The sequence below is a fragment of the Cucurbita pepo genome, chromosome 18 (assembly GCF_057944985.1).
Source record: "Cucurbita pepo subsp. pepo isolate OVF chromosome 18, ASM5794498v1, whole genome shotgun sequence".
In the NCBI taxonomy this organism is placed as follows: Eukaryota; Viridiplantae; Streptophyta; class Magnoliopsida; order Cucurbitales; family Cucurbitaceae; genus Cucurbita; species Cucurbita pepo.
In genome coordinates this window covers 725,156-743,896 of record NC_141815.1, presented here as the reverse complement: position 1 = coordinate 743,896, position 18,741 = coordinate 725,156, and the positions used below count along the sequence as shown (strand labels likewise).

The 18,741-nt window shown below is 38.1% G+C and overlaps 2 protein-coding genes across 3 annotated transcripts; both read right to left on the bottom strand.

Annotated features, from left to right (window-relative positions):
* Positions 1 to 2,640: 2,640 nt before the first annotated feature.
* Positions 2,641 to 4,146, bottom strand: LOC111780299 (large ribosomal subunit protein eL39z/eL39x). Its single transcript, XM_023660663.2, has 4 exons — positions 4,012 to 4,146; positions 3,221 to 3,264; positions 2,996 to 3,099; positions 2,641 to 2,901 (listed from the first exon to the last, which is right to left on the bottom strand). Exons 2-4 carry the CDS (start codon positions 3,221 to 3,223, stop codon positions 2,853 to 2,855), a joined length of 156 nt encoding a protein of 51 aa, XP_023516431.1. The 5' UTR covers positions 3,224 to 3,264; positions 4,012 to 4,146; the 3' UTR covers positions 2,641 to 2,852.
* A 3,801-nt stretch (positions 4,147 to 7,947) lies between these two features.
* Positions 7,948 to 12,811, bottom strand: LOC111780580 (putative protein phosphatase 2C 73). Of its 2 annotated transcripts, none has more exons than XM_087119479.1 (6): positions 12,521 to 12,811; positions 10,855 to 11,112; positions 10,109 to 10,189; positions 8,586 to 8,709; positions 8,279 to 8,502; positions 7,948 to 8,203 (listed from the first exon to the last, which is right to left on the bottom strand). In XM_087119479.1, exons 2-6 carry the CDS (start codon positions 11,059 to 11,061, stop codon positions 8,000 to 8,002), a joined length of 840 nt encoding a protein of 279 aa, XP_086975605.1. In that variant the 5' UTR covers positions 11,062 to 11,112; positions 12,521 to 12,811; the 3' UTR covers positions 7,948 to 7,999. The 2 variants fall into 2 exon arrangements, with proteins under 2 accessions (XP_086975605.1, XP_023516780.2); XM_023661012.2 differs by having other exon boundaries at positions 9,881 to 10,189; positions 12,521 to 12,809.
* Positions 12,812 to 18,741: the final 5,930 nt, after the last annotated feature.

The window sequence follows — 18,741 nt, the reverse complement described above, 5'->3', positions numbered from 1 at the left end:
TCAGTTGTTAAGATGGTTATGTTTCATCACATCGATATGTAAACAAATGCACAGCTACAGTTACGTCACACTCATATGTAAACAAATGACTACTTCGAGATGAGTCTGAGTTACGTTTGAGCTTCCAAAGATTGTAATCCCTACTTGTTGAGGTTTGTTAGGATCGAAACTCATTAAACTTTCCAACATTTCAAAAATATTCATCCACGAACTCGGGAAGAGATGCCAAATTGGTTGCATCAATTTCTAAGATAGCATAGATTATCATACGAATCTAGTTCGAGTAAATGAACTTTCACAAGGAAAATGTGTGCAAGATTTTGTTCGACACTCTCCTACGTAGCTAAGGTAACCTTACGTTACAAGTTATAGAGTAAATTGTCGGTGATTCATCTTCTAGAGGCACGTACGAACTACAAAACGATATTGAGCTAAGGCTTAGAAGGTTTTGAAGTCTCTAAAGTGTTGCTATCGAGGGAGTCATCCAAATTCGTTGATTTATATGGCTTGTTAGGCTTTTTTCTAGTGATGATCATCGTCGTTGCTATAAATGTCGTAATTATTGTCATAGAGTATTCACTTGATGAGTTGGTCTCTTATTCATTAGATCTTTAAACCTCCTTTGAGAACCTAGCGTCTTCGCTCTACTAATGGGATCTCGCTATCCACTTACCTTTGGAACCTAGCGTCCTTGCTCTACTAAGAAGTTTCCACACTCTTATAAGAAATGTTTCGTTCTCCTCTCCAACCAATGCGGGATCTCATAATCCACCCCTCTTGGGAACCCAACGTCCTCGCTAGCAAATATTGTCTGCTTTTACCCGTTACATATCACCATCAGCCTCAAGATTTTAAAACACGTTTACTAGGGAGAAATTTCCACACCCATAATAAAAGTATAGAATATCAAACTTAATTAAAGTATACTCATTTCTTAACTAAAACATTAAAAGTAAAAACCGGGTAGAAAGTGACTCAGTCGCCGAGGTTCAAGTTTTCTGTTTCTTCTTCTTTTCTTACTGTACAGGATAATTCTTCTTGTGAAGGCTATTAGTGGGATAGGTGTAGGAGTTCAGTCTCTTTCCTTCCAATGTAATTACATCCAAAATGGACGAAAATCTCGAAAAAAACGTCCATTTCTGAATCAATGGTCCTTCAGAGTTCAATCGGCGAATAAAACAAACAAAGCTAGAAAGGCTAAGCTAAGACAGAGAGGAGGTAACCAACCCGGGAGTTCCAAAAGGATTGAAGGAGAGAAGTTAGAAAGGCTAGGACAGATAGGAGCAAATCCTACCATGGTCTATATAGCAACCATTGTTGGGTTGTTTCATTCTTAAAATTATGGTCTCAGAGATCAAGTTCTATATTACACTCAAGATTCAGTTCTATATTACACTCAAGATCCAGTTCTATATTACACTCGAGATGTACAACATCTTCGTACAGCTCCAGTTCTATATTACACTCGAGATGTACAACATCTTCGTACAGCTCCAGTTCTATATTACACTCGAGATGTACAACATTTTCATATAGCTCCAGTTCTATATTACACTCGAGATGTACAACATTTTCATATAGCTCCAGTTCTATATTACACTCGAGATGTACAACATTTTCATTTTTATACACATAAAACTCCTCAAATTTACACCAGTTTTGTAATCTCTAAACCTCGATGAGAATGCAGTATCAAATTCGTCGTAAAATTCAATCATTGAGTTTTCAAACTCAAATTTTAACTCCTAGATTTTATTCTCTAATTCCATTTTTCAATTAATTGCCGAAATCTTCTACACTACCAAACATGGGTTTCAAAATGAAACCCATTCCCATTTCCTCTCAAATCCTCTTTCCCGTCATTCCATTTCCTATTTATTCCAACACGGTAAACTCGGACTCGAGAGTCACACGAACTCTATTTGAAAAACTATTTCGCTTCTAAGATGATGTTTAGCCATGCCACTCTCCTCAAAAGAGAGACTATTGGCGACTGGTGGAGACCTTTTTTTCTTATTTTTGGCACCCCTTCAGGCTATGGCTCAAGGGCATCTCAATATGGAAATTGATCTAAGATGAATAGAAAAAGATTAATCAAGAGGCAAACACGAATAGTGGATCAGATGCAAGAGAAATTCCTCCCAAGACAGATTGGTTTAATCATAAAAAATTTGGCGCGTTAAGTGGGGAATTCCTTCCATACACGATTGGGGAAAGACCAAACTTGTCGAGTGGGGAATTCCTTCCATACACGATCCCAAGCCCACCGCTAGCAGATACGTTCCTCTATGAGCTTTCCCTTTTGGGCTTTCTCTCAAGGTATTTAAAACGCATCTGCTAGGGAGAGGTTTTCACACCCTTATAAAGAATGTTTCGTTCTCCTCCTCAATCGATGTGGGATCTCACAATCCACCCCCATTCAGGACCTAACGTCCTCATTGATACTTATTCCTCTCTCCAATCGATATGGGATCTCAAGTCAAATATGCAAACTAATGCACCCAGACAAGTAGGTAAATGAATCAGATTTTTTTAAAAATAGATATGAGGACACCAAACTCATATCATCCACATGAATCATTGAACAATTCAGACCAGAATAAAACTCCACACTAAGGTAAGAAGAAAAAGCACCAACACTGAAATTAACTTGATAATTGAAATTACTGGAGATATAAATTGAACAGTGAAGTAAATCTAAAGATTAACGTGAGTTTCTCTTCAATAAGTTCTTAAATTAAGAGGAAAAAGTTCAAAACTCTAGCTCTATATCCTTTGTCTTCTCCACAACTAACATAACAGTTAAAAAAAGATTCCAAACAGGATGAAGAGCAAATCACAAGAGAAACACCTCAAAATCCGAGCTTCGTGCGGCGCCAGTGCCTTCGCTTAGCATTGTACCTGAAGTATACATCAACATATGATGTTAAATTCAAAACTGAGAAGAACAGAAATGAGATAATATGAAAAAAAAAGGCAGAAAAGAGCTAAAGACCTGATGGTGTTGTCAGTCCTCAGCCGTATCCAGTGAGGAATAGGCCTGTTCTGTCTCATCTTCTTAGCCAACTTCTTCTTGATTATGAAGGTCTTGTGAGACGGCTGCAAACATTAAAGAAAACTCACATCATAAAACACAATCTCCCAAAACAAAACTCAATTGAATATATAACTAAAATACATCGTCAACACATAAAAATCACTTCCAAGAAGAAACAGTTACCATCTTCGAAATTCTGGATTCGACCAACAACCGCGACAAATTGCCTGATAAAGGAAGAACCACCATCAATACATAAACCAAATGAAAAAACATAAAGAGAATGAATAATTCAACATTGAAGTCCAGACTGAAAAAGGGAAATTCATAAACTGAACGATGATATAGTTAAATGTAAACTGCACGCCGAAATCATTGATTCAGAAACACTGTTTATGAAGAAAAGAATTGAAAAGATATCGGAAATTACCAATCGAGCAATAAACTCAGAACTAGTATGTACCTTACAAAATTAAGGATTCATACAGTCGAATTGAGTCACTTTATTCTACTCATAGAACTGTTCTATTTGTTCCACTCAAATTAACAAAACAAAAACAAAAACAAAGAAAACTGCAGTGAGGAAGTATATACATCCTAAATCAATAGTACTTCACTCCCTACACCGAAAATTCAAGACTTCAAATAATACACAAATGACAAACAGCGCATCAGCTCCACAATATTCAGATTAATGGCCGACAAACTCGATCTCTAAACAATCAAAAACTGTTTTCTCGCTAGCCTAATAATTCCAAATTCATTCTATAAATCGACAATAAAAGGCATGACACACACAAGTTACAAAAACGTATAGAAATTGTAAGGCGAACAATATCGAACATAACGACTGACAATCCGTGGACCCCTATGATCGTAATATTGGATTTCAGCGTTGTTTCGCTGATATAAAATCCCAAAGAACAAGATTGCAAAAATGAAGTAATGAGAATTTCAAGAAATTGAAGTTTTACCGATAAAGAAGCGGAGATAATCAACGGCAAAGAGGAGGAGGAGAAGCAAGATTATAATGAATTAGGGTTCATGAGTATTCATCGAGTTTGGGCATCGAATAAATGGGCCCACTACGTGTCGATTCAAAATGCGAGGCTATTGAATAAATAAGCCTAAATTAATAATAATAATAAAAAAAACTAAAACTTTGTATTTTATTTTTTTAATTAATAAACTTTCAAAAATGGTTAAAAACAGTGAGGTCGAGTGTTACGAGACGAATGTCTCGAGTGACTTCCTTTGAAATGGGTCTTTCAAGGACAGTGTCGGATGGTACAATGTGCCAACATTGCGCCCCTACTCGAAGGTCGAATTGTGCACCCACTATCTGAATAGATTCTGTAAATGAACTAGCATGGACACGGGAAGGTCCAATGCCTCGGTAGAACCCATATGGATGAGTGTTCGGGATGTTCCAATGTTATGGACGCACATGGGCCTATTCTCGATGAGTTAGACCGAGCGAACTATAATGGTCAATGACATCCTAAGACTTGGGATGACATCAAGACATGATGATTGTGTTAATTGAGAATCAAGAAGACATGATGAGATGCGATGTTGCACATGAGAGACCTTGGCCCCGAGTAGAGGCAAGGTCAAGCCAAATGACTTGGCCTAGTATAGAGGCAAGTCGGTTGGGTCACAGAAGATTGAACATGCACGCGCAGGCAACGTGTGTGACCGAACAAGCTTGGATTCAAAATAATTTGTGTTCGGTTGGCGAAATATAAGCCTCACCTAAAGTCCAACGAAGCCATAAAGACGGACAAAAAATGAATATGTGGCTTAGGTTCCCCTCAAGGTTTGTCGTGAGTGTGTCAAGATCACGACGCTGCACCATTAAAAATTTACGACCGTAACACACGACTCCACACGCTCCTGCCTATGACCAGTATCATACACCGGTATCATCATCTATCATGGACTCTAAGATAGGTCTAAAATGCATTGAGGAGCTGTCGCTCTCTATTGGTAATCTCTCATTCTTTCCACAACTCTATAGGTGCTTACTACTGAGTGGTAGTTGGAAGCTCTCCTAGTGGTACCTAACAAGCTCCCTATCCCTATTCCATTTCAGGTTCTTGATGGTCCAAGACATATTATATAGTAAGTGCAACGGGTGCTCCTGCACTAGTACCCTCTATTGTCACGAGCCATAAGTGAATGACGTTGCATTCCTATATACTAAGTAGACTCTCACTAGACGAAGTAAGTTCATGATTAGGGTTTGTGCTCTACCCGTCCCTATAAAGTATTAGTCAACCCACACAACTATAACTAATCCTAAATGTGGCTCAATGACCTAGGAAAGGTGAATCATAGGCTATTAGAGGGCTTAGGGCCTCGAGTATGCCTAATCGTCGCGCTTTATACTATATCAAGCTGTTAGAGAGACTAGTAGATGAGTCGTATTTGATCGAGAGCGGGACTCATATACGAGCTCTGTAACGACCCACAAATAATAATAATAGTTTTAAAAAAAAATTATCGACTCTCTCTCATCCTTCTCGAATATCTCTCCAACACCTACTCGAAAAAAAAATGGCAGATTTTGGGAAGCCAAAAATTGGAGAAAGAAACATAGGAAAGATAACAGAGGGTAGAGAAAAATGGGAGATGACTTCACTTCAACCAGATTTGATAGGAATGGAAAGAGATAGACTGTAAGTTAGATCTCCTTTTCTTTTATTTTTTGAAACCGATAGAAAAGTTATTTTAGATCTCTCTTTCCATTATTTATATTTAAGATATCTTATAAAAAATCAAACTTGTTGAAAATGGCCAAAAGTACGTAATTAAAAAAAAAAAAAAAATCCTTCTGAAATTTTTAGAAAAGAAAAAGAAAATCAAAATCCTTTATCCAATTAATTAGAATCAAATCTCCCCTTCCATTACCAAGTTATTTAGATTTTAATTAGCATTGTAATTGAAATTGATGTCATGGTTCATATAGGTTGGCATGAAGTTTAACACAGGGACCATTGTAAAATTTAGAGAATTGAAATTGAAATTGATGTCATGGTTCATATAGGTTGGCATGGATACAAAGAACAAAACCTGATAAATTGGTGATACCAGTTTAAGCTAATCAGGTAAGTGGTCTTACTATAGGATAGGCTAAAAATTGTATGAGTTACGATGATTTATGAACTATGTCGTACGATGCGGTATATGAGTTATGATGATGTATGAGTCATGATGATGTGTGGGTTACGATACTTGACGATGTGCTCAATATATATATATATATATATATATATATATATATATATATATTTTGATGAATGTCGTACTTTATATGTTTGATGCACTTTGTGGCAATATGATGAGTATGATGATTGCGTGACGTTTACCTTAATATGATGATGTTTTCCATATTGAGCATGCTATATGATGATGAGTGTCATATTGCATCATGTCGTTAGATCGACATAGGACACAACCCTAAGAGTGTGAAAATGATATTAATATAAATATCCACGAGTATGTGTTACCTAGAGTAACAAAGAGATGAGACTAGAGGGTTGTGTCAGAAAAGACATTATGATGGATTTAGAGAGACCTCATGCATATTGTATGTTCATAAGCATAGGGCTACTTCCCCTAGAGATGACGAGTGCGGACGCGCACCGTATGATGAGCGCGAATGCGCACAGGTGCGAAAGCACACAAATGAGGGTGTTCATGAGGCGCATGACACTATGGGGTTCCGCTGACTCCGGACGTCGCTACAGATTAGCTTGACCAGCGGGTCCAGGGGGTGTGCGAGCGCCCTGGGGATTCACACTTGCACGTGTGAGTCGTGTGTAGGGAAGTACTACACATCTAATTTTTCCGAGACTGTAGGCCACCCCTAAGATAATTAGAGATAGGTCCCTAAATCATGATTGCATGGGTTTCTATTTGCATGGCCCCTATAGTGGGGCCACTTATTGAGTATTCTTTGAAATACTCAGGCCGTGTGCCACATCATTTTTCAGGTAAAGGCAAGGTGCACTTGTACAGAGAACGGCGACATCGCGAGCAGAGACTGTGGCACGTGCATAGGGTAGACTCATATTTAAATTCTTAGTTTTAAGTTAGAATAGGTTGTTTTGCATTCCATTGTTTTAAATTATTTTGTATTTGTTTTTATTTTCTCTCAATTTTAGTATTTTGTATTTAAACACGTAAGATCATGGCTGTGTTTTCCAGAGAAGAAGTTGTTTCTAACGTTTTTGAAATTTACGTTACAAATGATGTTCATGTAAGAGTTATATTTCCGCTTTATAGATGAGCATGAGACGTTAGTGGCGACTCTAGATATGTGGAAATTTAGGGTCGTTACAAGCTCGATGTATTATGTTAGTGCAGATAACTATTAGTCAGTCAAGATGCCCTAGAAACTCCTTTATATCTAAGTGGTACATTACACTCTGTAGTGTCAATGGACATGGTAAACTAGATAAAACCCGATTAGAGAAGGTAAGTTAAAGGTTTACTAATGAGTAGTCTTGAGTTAAACTCGAGTTAGGCTACCAGGATCAAGAAATGGGTCTAGAGACAAAGTCGATGACCCAATTAGGGAAGTTTTAGGAGCAAGATAAAGTTCAAGACAATTCAATATAAATAAACGAATAAAACTCTTTATTTCATGAGCCGTTCCAACATGTTTTATTCTCACTCACATGCATCTTAGGAAAATTCTCAGGAGGTCAAGTCACTGGACATATAATGTGGTCTCGATTCATTCATGTACCCGTTCTTTACTCGAGTGTCACATGCCACTAGCTTCCGCATAGGTTTGTCTATTCACTACATCTTGCTAGAAAAATTATTGAGCTTATACCATTTGTAACGACCCATACCCAAGATAAGGTATTGCTCTTATACTTATCAATGTAACGTGAATCTACGACATGGTTTTGTTCACCATGTCATGTGGTACGATTAAAGCTCGTAAAGCTACATCAGAGCAAGAGGTTGATGATGCAAAGGTGAAGAATGGAGAAAGAGGACGATAACCGACATGTCATCCGCTGCAATTCCTGGCCTCCTCCGCTTCCATGCACTGGTAGCATAATCGACCAAACGTCGAGCTGATTTTTCTCTATCGACGGTCGAATGTACGATTTGCACTGCCTCTTGATTCGACACCACGTCCCATATCTGATACACATAGATGAAGCATTTGATACCACACTCATGCATTTAGCTGAGAAAAACAAGAGTGAAGAGCCTTACTCCATCTGTTGCAAGTACAACAAACAAGTCTTGGTTGGTTACACTTCTTTGTGTTACATCAGGCATAGAAATGAGACCAAAATGCTTAACACAAAAATCTCCGAACGATCTCGACAATGATAGCCCCGGTGTTTCCCCGTTCGGCAACCAAATACGATGCGTCCCGGGTTCATCTTGCAAGCAGAAAACCCGCCCGTTGCATTGTGCTATCCTCTCGGCCTCCTCTACGCATAACAAATAACAAACATGTTAGAGCTTTGTGCTTTCCCTTTTCAATACTCGTTTATATACAAAGAGAGGAACAAACGAGGTAGATTCGGCTTGAAATCGATAGTGAGCTGAATTGGTGTCGGCATCGAGTTTCCATCGTTAGAAGTTGTAGCCAACACGGCCCGAGAGTCACCGAGGTTTGCAATGATAATTGTGTCACCCTGATAAATCACAAGTTCATATAAAAAGCTTGATAAAGAAAACGAGCACTAGAAATCATATTGTAATAGTCCAAGTCCACATATAGCGGACATTGTTCGCTTTGGCCCGTTGCTTATCGTTGTCTTCCTCATAATTTTAAAATGGGTTTGTTAGTGAGAGGTTTCCACACCCTTATAAGGAATGTTTTGTTCCTCTCCCTAACCAAGGTGGGATCTCACAATCTACCCTCCTTGGAGGCCCAACGTCCTCGTTGTCCAATCGATGTGGGATCTCACAATCTACCTTCCTTGGAGGCCCAACGTCCTCGTTATCCAACCGATGTGGGATCTCACAATCTACCCTCCTTGGAGGTCCAACGTCCTCGTTGTCCAACCGATGTGGGATCTCACAATCTAGCCTTCTTGGAGGCCCAACATCCTCGCTGTCCAACCGATGTGTGATCTCACAGTCTACCCTCCTTGGAGGCCCAACGTCCTCATTGTCCAACCTATATGAGATCTCACAATCTACCCTCCTTGGAGGCCCAACGTCCTCGTTGTCCAACCTATGTGGGATCTCACAATCTACCCTCCTTGGAGGCCCAACGTCCTCGTTGTTCAACCGATGTGGGATCTCACAATCTACCCTCCTTGGAGGCCCAACGTCCTCGTTGTTCAACCGATGTGGGATCTCACAATCTACCCTCCTTGGAGGCCCAACATCTTTGCTAGCACATCGCCCCGTGTCTGACTCTGATACAATTTGTAACAGCCCAAGCTCACCCCTAACAAATATTGTCCGCTTTAGCTCGTTACGTACCACCGTCAGCCTCACGGTTTTTTAAAACCCATTTGCTAGGGAAAGGTTTCCACACCCTTATAAAGAATGCTTCATTCCCCTCTCCAACTGAGGTGGGATTCCATAATCCACCCTTCTTGAGAGGCCAGCATTCTCGCTGTCACATTGCCCAGTGTCTGGCTTTGATACAATTTGTAACAGCCCAAGCCCACCGTTAACGGATATTGTCTGCTTCGGCCCGTTACACATCACCATCAACCTCACGATTTTTTTTAAACCGTGACTATTAGGGAGAGGTTTCCACACCCTTATAAAAAATGTTTCGTTCCCTTCTCCAACAGATGTGAGATCTCACCCATATAAAAGAGAGTAACATAACAACTATAACATTACTTGTCGAACGATGGAAAGGGCCGTCGTTCCACTATGAAACGTGTCGATTTTACGGTGTCGTTCGAGCTCTCGATCCACCATAGCACAAGCTTGTATATAAGAATGCTCCCATAAATTGAACTTTAGATGTGTTTTGGCTAAGTTGAGTTCCAAATGTGAGTGAGGAGAAGCTTGAACAAGTGCTTCTTGCCAATTGTAGAGCAAAGCTATTGGCATTGATTCTCTAACCTTCTTTGCAACAAAATGGCCCCATGGTCCATGCCCATCAAAAACACCACAAAACATCATATCCTTTTGACATCCAAATTCCTATAATGAAAGCCATTTGTCAATAACTGTGATCCCATATTGGTTGGGGAGGAGAACAAAACATAATTTATAAGGGTGTGGAAACCTTGCCCTAGCAGACGCGTTTTAAAGCTTTGAGGGGAAGCTCGAAAGGGAAAACCCGAAAGGGAAAGCCCAAGGAAGACAATATCTGCTAGTGGTGGATCTGGGTCGTTACAAATGGTATCAGAGCTAGACACCGGACGATGTGCCAGCCTTCTCGCTGTTCCCTTAAGGGGGGTAGACACAAGGCGGTGTGCTAGTAAGGACGATGGGCCCCAAAGGGGGTGGATTTGGGGGTGGTCTCACATCGATTGAAGGAAGGAAAGAGTGCGGCCCCGAAGGGGGGTGGATTGTGATGTCCCACATTGGTTGGGGAGGAGAACAAAAAGGGGGAAAGAGTGCCAGCGAGGGCGCTGGGTCTCGAAGGGGAGTGGATTGTAATGTCCCACATTGGTTGGGGAGGAGAACAAACCACCATTTATAAGGGTGTAGAAACCTTCCCCTAGCAGACGCGTTTTAAAGCCCCTTGAGGGGAAGCCCGAAAGGGAAGTCCAAAAGAAGACAATATCTGCTAGCGGTGGATCTGGGTCGTTACAATAACCATTATGAACAAAAGTTCATGTTTTTAAGCTATATTTGCATACCTCCCACACAATGCAGCAGTCCTGATTGATACCCTTCTCACCCCGTTTCGAGAAACTCGAGACGAAGTTGCTTGAACCGTCGATATGTATACTCCCCGAGCCACGAATGATCAAATCCTTCTTCTTTGCAGACTTTGCCATTGCTTCAGCAGCAGAAGCATTTTCAGAGTTCTTCCATTTCTTGAGCTTCATGAACAAGTGCTCCATCGCCTTTTCGAGGTAGGTCGGTTTCTTGTGCTCGTCGTTCTTCCCCGAGTTCTATTCAATGAAAATTTGGAACAGATCAGATAGAATCTAATAAAAGATTTGGATAATACAAGTGGAAATAAACAAACATTCATTATTTTGTCTGGTTTTTGTTTGTACAACGTCATGTATTCAGAACCAAAAGGAATGCTGTTGGAGAGTATATGACAGAATCTAACTCAAAAGGTTTGCTGTCTCAAATTTTAAATTTTGAACCAAATAGGGACGATGTACCTCTTGTCTATCGTTTTAACAAATTAGACCATAGAGCCTCTCATTAAATGGTCATCTATCCATCTAGCACTATCTCGATGACACCTCTTCTTTGGAGCACATTACTAATCTAATAGAACTCTACTACAAATTTTCACTAGGACTACACTCTCGAGAATCACAATCTTTTTGTTCAATACTTGAAGATTCTATTAACCTAATAAGGGTTGTGAGATCCCAAATCGGTTGGAGAGGGGAACGAAACATTCCTTATAAGGGTGTGGAAACCTCTGTCTAGTACAAGCGTTTAAAAATCTTGAGGGAAAGTTTGGAAGGAGAAGCCCAAAGAGGATAATATTACTTGCGGTGGGCTTGGGCTGTTACAAATGGTATCAGAGCCAGACACCGAGTGATGTGCTAGCGAGAATGATGAGTCTCGAAAGGGGGTGGACACTGGGCGATGTGCTAGCGAGGACGCGAAGGGAGGTGGATTGTGAAATCTCACATCGATTGAAGAGTGAAACGAGTGCCAGCGAGGATGCTTTGGCTCGAAGGGGGGTGGATTGTGAGATCTCACAGTTGTCGGAGAGGAGAATGAAACATTTTTTTACAAGGGTGTGAAAACCTCTCCCTAGTAGATAAAGAAGCCCGGAAGGGAAGCCCAAAAACACAATTTCCGTTAGCGGCTTGCTGTTAACCTATAATTTTTAAATTTTTTTAAAATTTTTAATAATATTTTATAATTTTTAAAAAGTTTAAAAAATATCCTCAAAATTTATAAAATTCTCTTTCAAAAAAATATTAGTACTATATTTAAAAAATAATTGAAATTTATAAAAAAAACCTTTAAACTTAAATTAAATTATTATTATATATTAAAGTCGAAGGTTAAATATTTTATTTTCGAGTTAACCTAAATGTGTAATCTTCAAGTATGTTAAATATTTTATTTTCGAGTTAACCTAAATGTGTAATCTTCAAGTATAAAGAAACTGAGACTGAAAATTGTTAGATGAACACGACTCTCCACAATGGTATGATATTGTTCATTTTGAGCATAAGCTCTTGTGCCTTTGTTTTGAGCTCCCCAAAGACCCTCGTACCGATAGTATTCCTTGATTATAAATCTAGGATCATTCTTAAATTACCCGAGGCTAAAGGAAAAAAGCAAAAAAAAAAAAAAAAGTAATGAAAAATAGGAAAGAACCTTGATTTTCCGGGAAAATGAACAGAATACGAACGGGAAGCTAGAGCACCGGAATCTGAAACATTGACCGGAACTATGAATCTCCGGCGAAATCCGGGCGAGCCAAGGCGGCGGAGAGAGAGACAAACGGCTGAAACCTACCGGAATCCATGGAAGCAGCTGGGCTCCGATTCTTGCCGGTTTCTTTATAACTTTCTCGGGAAACAAACAGAAAGAAAATCAAAATATGTGTTTTATTGTAACGAAAAGGGCAATTAAATAAGAAGAAATGAGAGAAAATTATGGTTTACTCAAAGGATATGGATCATATGAACAATATGATATTGTATTACCTCGTTTTTCACGAACGAGCTCATAAATGTTCCATAAATCATTGACAAGATATTTTTGTGTTTTTTTTTTCTTCATATAATTTATTTTAATAATTTCATAATCTTCTAGTGATGGTAAAAATTTGTTATAAGAAAATAAGTATAATTTTCAAAAATAAAAAACAAAAACCTTATGTTCGGCTGGTGTTAGCGTGACACCGGAGTAAAAAATAGGGGTGTACATTCAACTCGACAACTCGGACCAACCCAACCCGAACTATAAGGGTTGGGTTGGGTTGGATTAGCATTTCGGGTAGGGTTGGGTTCATTTTTTATAGCCCTTCGATTGACCCGATACAAATCAAAATATATAAATTATAGTAAGAATCCTTCATTATTAATGGGTTTGCGAGAGTAGTACTTTTGCTGGTCTAGCGAGACCCACGCCTAACTTTAACCCATTCTATTAACGGGTTTGCCAAAGTGATACTTTGGCCTCTCTAGGGAGACCCACGTCTAACAGGTTTGCTAGAGTGGTACTTTGGCCTCTCTAGGGAGACCCACGTCTAACGGGTTTGCTAGAGTGGTACTTTGGCCTACGTCTAACTTTTTTTTTTTTTTTTTTTTTTTTTTTTTTTTTTTTTTTTTTTGTGAATAGTTATAGATATGATTTGTGTTTGTCTGTGAATTTTTAATATATTATAGCTAAGATTGTATCAGAATAATTATAAAGTGTGGATTAATAAAACTTGAAAAAAAATTGACAACCCAACTCGACCCCAACCCGAAAACAGTTGTGAAAAGTTTTGGGTTGGGTTGGGTTACCAATTCAACCAACCCGAACTTTTGGGTTTGGTAAAAAAAAATCCCTTAACCCAACCCAACCCGGACCATGAACACCCGTAGTAAAAAAGTACATAAATGGACTGGACTATATTTATAATAACTCATACCTACTGCTAATGAATATTGTCTACTTTGACCCGTTATATATTGTCGTCAGCTTCATGATTTTAATGTGTCTATTAGAGAAGGGTTTCCACACCCTATTATCACGGTACACTTTCTTTTCAAGTAGCTCAATTATAAGAACTCCGAAATTAAAGCTTATTGTGTTTCGAACAATTATATATTAGGTGACCTTTGGAAAATTTTACTAGGAACCATGTGAGTTAACGAGAATAAAACATATTAAAATAACTTGTGTTGGTCTATGAGAATAATCTTCTCTCTTAGAAGCGAGAATTAAATAACGTGGCTATGTCGCAATGGATGTAAGAAAGTCTTGAGGCGACGAGGTACTGAATCTAAATTTCTAATCCTGATCTAAATACTGATATATGAGTCGTTACGATAGAATTTTAGCTGTTTGAGACTTCTATGTTTATTTTGAGGTTGAATGTAACAGCCCAAGTCCACCCCTAGCCGATATTGTCCTCTTTGGGCTTCTCCTTAAGGCTTTAAAACACGTTTTCTAGTGTGAAAACTTTTCCAACTCACGAACACTCCAAATAATTGAATTCGAATATGGAATCGGGTCTAAAAAAATATCATAATCGGACTTGACCAACTCACGAACACTCGGACTCCGACCTAATGGCGTGGTTTATTAAAAGAGGTTGAAATTCAAAAATATCATGATTGCGTGGAAAATGGCATGTGTAAATTAGCTGTCACAGATGGAGACATGACATTACGGTCTCCTAAAATTGTGGACTCAATATATATATATATATATTATAGGTAACCAGCTGAATCAATAATATAAAAACATAAAAAAAAAAAAAAAAAAAAATCATATGTTTATTTATTTATTTAGAAATTGTAACGAGATTAAAAAAAAAAAAAAAAAGTCAGAAACGACACTCGCCGAAAATGTGAGATTTTCGACGAGCACCGTGGATCTTGCAATGAAACGTTCTTCCACACGCCTTTATAACTCCTCTTAAGCCGTCCCACCACAACAAACCTGCAAGAGAGAAAACCTGTTTTGATATAGACATTTACGTTTTTGACCATCTCGAAGCTGAATTTGATCTTATCAAAAGGATTTAAGGTTAGTATAACATCCCGTTTCTCAATTCTAGTTAAATTAAGTTGGGAAATTAGAATTACTAAAGTAATTAAACGAATGAGGAAATTAGAATTACTAAGTTAATTAGATGAATGTTCTAATAGGATGAAGCACCTCGACAATAGTAGAAATGAACTTCAAAGCACGAAATCAAGCCTATTCGAGTATTAAATAGAATATTGATTAAGACCGTTCAAGTAAGTGACCTTCCTATCGACTCGATCAGAAGACTTGTCTTATGTATGATGACATGTGCCCAGTGGCCCTTGCACGTGTCATGTATGTTTATATGATATGATGACGTGTTATGATGATACTATGATGTGATTCGATATGATATTATGATGTGTTATGATGATGGTGCGAGTTGATATTACATTATGATGTATTATGATGATGTTATGATGTTGTGATGATGTTGTGATGATGCGATGTACTATGATGCTATGATACGATAAGATGATGATGCATTATGACATGATGACATAAGATGTATGATAATGATATGACATAATATGATGATACCTTATATTACGTTGATATGCATGTAAGAGATATCATGTTGCATTATGATGAAAATTTTTATAATACACAACCCCTAAATGATGTTATAATGATGAATGTATGAAGGTTTATGCATGCATGTTTCCTCGAGTAGCATGTGAAGTATGCGTGAGGTTTTGTTACATGAATGATTTAAGATGAAAGCTAAAGAGACCTCATGCATATTGTGTGTTCATTTACATCGCTACTTCCCCTTTTTTTGATGATAAGTACGGACACGTACACTATAATGATGATTATCATCATGCTTTGCATGATATTCGAGGGTTTTCTGTACCTCTGGAAGTCCAGCTACAGCCAACTAACTTGACTATGGTGGGACCAGAGGGTTTGCGAGCCGCCTGGTGGGTCCACGCTCACACGTGTGGGTCGTGTGTATAGGGAAGTACTACACATCTAATTTGTCCAGAATAGAGGTCACTTCTATGATGGTTTTAAATGGTAGGTCCCTAATCATGATTGCATGTTTTTGCAGACCCCAATAGTGGAGTCACTTACTGACTATTTCCTAAAATACTCAAATCATATTTTACTTTTATATTTTAGGTAAAGGTAAGGCACACTGTACGGTTGACGACGACATCACAAATAAAGACCATAACACATGCATAGGATAATTGCATTTAATTTCGCAGATCTTAAGTTAATATAGGTGATTGTTATTTTTATAATTTACTTAGGTTTATTTTAACATTTCCTATTTTACTGTTTCTAAGACTCTTTTCTTAAACATGTAAGTTCATGACATCGTTTTATGAAGTCGAAGTTACGTCGTGCATATGGTATGACTTTAGCTTAATTGAAAACTAGGGTTGCTATCGTTAGTATCAGAGCTCTAGGTTATAGATTCTGTAGACTAACCTACGAGATAGGCTTGACATGTTCCATGACCCCATCGCTGATTCCCGTCACCATCATATATGCCTTACGAAAGATAATAAATGATGTTTTTCTATGTTATGTTTTACTTTGCATGGAATATGAGTGTTAAGGGGTGTTTCTACTTCACCTAAAGTTAATATTGTATACATATCATAGACATTTTATGCGGAAATATTTCATTCAAAACTTCACCCTATACTAATCTATATACTACTAAATGGAAATGCAAACTAACCTATACTAACCTATAGTCTACTAAATTCAAATTGTAAATTTACCATATGCATTAACCACGGTCTCCTAGGTTGTGATGTCACTGTCAGTCGTACAAAGAAGCCGTGCCTTTACCTGAAAAAAATTAGTATATGACTTGAGTATTTTAAGAAATACTCAGTGAGTGACCCCCTATCGGAGTTGGATTCAAGCACATACAATCATGAATGGGACCTATCATACCAGTCTATGTTCCTATGGCGACTATTCTAAGCGGGTAATTGGATGTATATTTACTATTCTACACACGGTCCACACGTGCGAGTATGAACCCACCAGTCAGTTCGCACACCTTCTGAGCCATTTTCTCGTCAGGCGAGCATTCTCTGACAGCTGTTGATGTTGGATATGCATTAGAAATATAAACTATCGCAACATTATTATGGTAAATATAATGATCGTTTTCCTGCTTCGTAACGTATGCGTTCGTACCATTGTAAAAGGAGAAGGGGTATCCCCGATGCATGAATACATAATGATGCATGAGGTCCCAACATTTTTCATTTCATTATTAGGTATAAGAACCCCTCTAGCATTTTCCTTTATATCATATCATTTTATCATAACTTCCATGAGTATACCGGGGTTGTGCATTATGACAATTCATCATTTGCATGTCAATCATATCATATATTATTCACGTCGAACATATGTCATGGGAATCATTTCTAACATCAACATAACGTAATTATTTATGTGCGGAAATAAGCGCTTAAACTTCTTCAAAAAATATAAACTTCATCTTAAAACTACTTACGTGTGTTCCGAAACATCTTTAAAATGACAAAAAAAAAAAAAAAAAAAAAAAACTAAATAAATAAATAAAGATTTAAATTAATAATATCCTATCCTAGCCTAAGTCTTAAGAAAATAAATGAACTACCCTATGCATGCGTCATGGTCTCGAGTTGCGATACCGTCATCAGTCGCACAGGGATGCCTTGCCTTTACCTAAAATAGAAGTGACACGTGACTTGAGCATTTTAACAAATACATAGTAAGCGACCTCACTATTGGGGTTAGATGCAAACACACACAATCATGAGTGGAACCTATCATATCAATCTATATTCCTTAGGTGACTATCCTAAATGGGCTAATTGGATTTGTATTTGTTAATCTACACACGATCTACACGTGCCAGTATGGACCTACTAGTCGATTCCACACCTCTTGGTCCCTTTCTTGTCGGGCGAGCATTCTCTGGTAGCTGTTGGTGTCGGACACCTGTTAGGAATAGCGACCGTTGTATCAACATTATGAGAAACATAATGATCGTTTTCCTGCCTTGTAGCATACACGCTCGTATCATCATAATAAGGGGTATCCCCCAATGCATGAACACACAATGATGCATGAAGTCCCAACATTTTTCTTTTTTCATTATCATGTATGACAACTCCGCTAGCGTTTTTCTTCATATCATATTACTATCATAACTTTTCCATACGTAAAACCAGGGTGTGCATTATGCCGAAAACATCTTATTACATGTCATTCATATCATACATCTTATCATGTCACATATGGTCATATCATACGCATATCATGTTATACCATACACGTATCATATCATAAAGCATATCCCAGTATGTGTAGTATAGTCAAACGTATCCTATCATAATATATCATATCATTCATGTATCATATCTCAAATATATCGTCAAGCACATCGTATCATAACACATATATCATATTATTCACATAACATATCATAACATTTACATAACATATCATAGTCATATCATTTCAGACATGTCCAACATATGACACGTGCAGAACCATGGGGTACGTGTATCATACAACATCAACTTTTAACCGAATCAATAGTAAGACCAATTACTTGGTTGACCTTAGCCGGTGTTCTCCCTGAACTCGAGTACATTTGAATTCTGTCTCTTGAAGTTGCTCTAAGTATCATCGGGATTTTGTTTCCTATTAAAACGTTCATCTCATTTTTGTTAAAAACTCACATTTCGAGCCTAAATCATCTTGAACTTGGGAATAGAACATTATACTGACCTCAATTGCCTTAACTAAGGTCAAATTCAGCTCAGGAAGGATAAGAAATGTAGGGAATGCTATGAAATTATGCAACTCGAGCCGAATAACTCATT

What these genes read in the sequence shown, in the direction of transcription:
- LOC111780580 (XM_023661012.2), bottom strand. Translation starts at nt 11,061, where the DNA reads ATGGAGCACTTGTTCATGAAGCTCAAGAAATGGAAGAACTCTGAAAAT. An exon ending in CCCTTTCCATCGTTCGACAA is followed by an intron (nt 8,710 to 9,880) that starts GTAATGTTATAG and finishes GTGATTTATCAG; the next exon opens with GGTGACACAATTATCATTGC. An exon ending in TTTCAAGCCGAATCTACCTC is followed by an intron (nt 8,503 to 8,585) that starts GTTTGTTCCTCT and finishes TGTTATGCGTAG; the next exon opens with AGGAGGCCGAGAGGATAGCA.
- LOC111780299 (XM_023660663.2), bottom strand. An exon ending in AGGACTGACAACACCATCAG is followed by an intron (nt 2,902 to 2,995) that starts GTCTTTAGCTCT and finishes TGTATACTTCAG; the next exon opens with GTACAATGCTAAGCGAAGGC.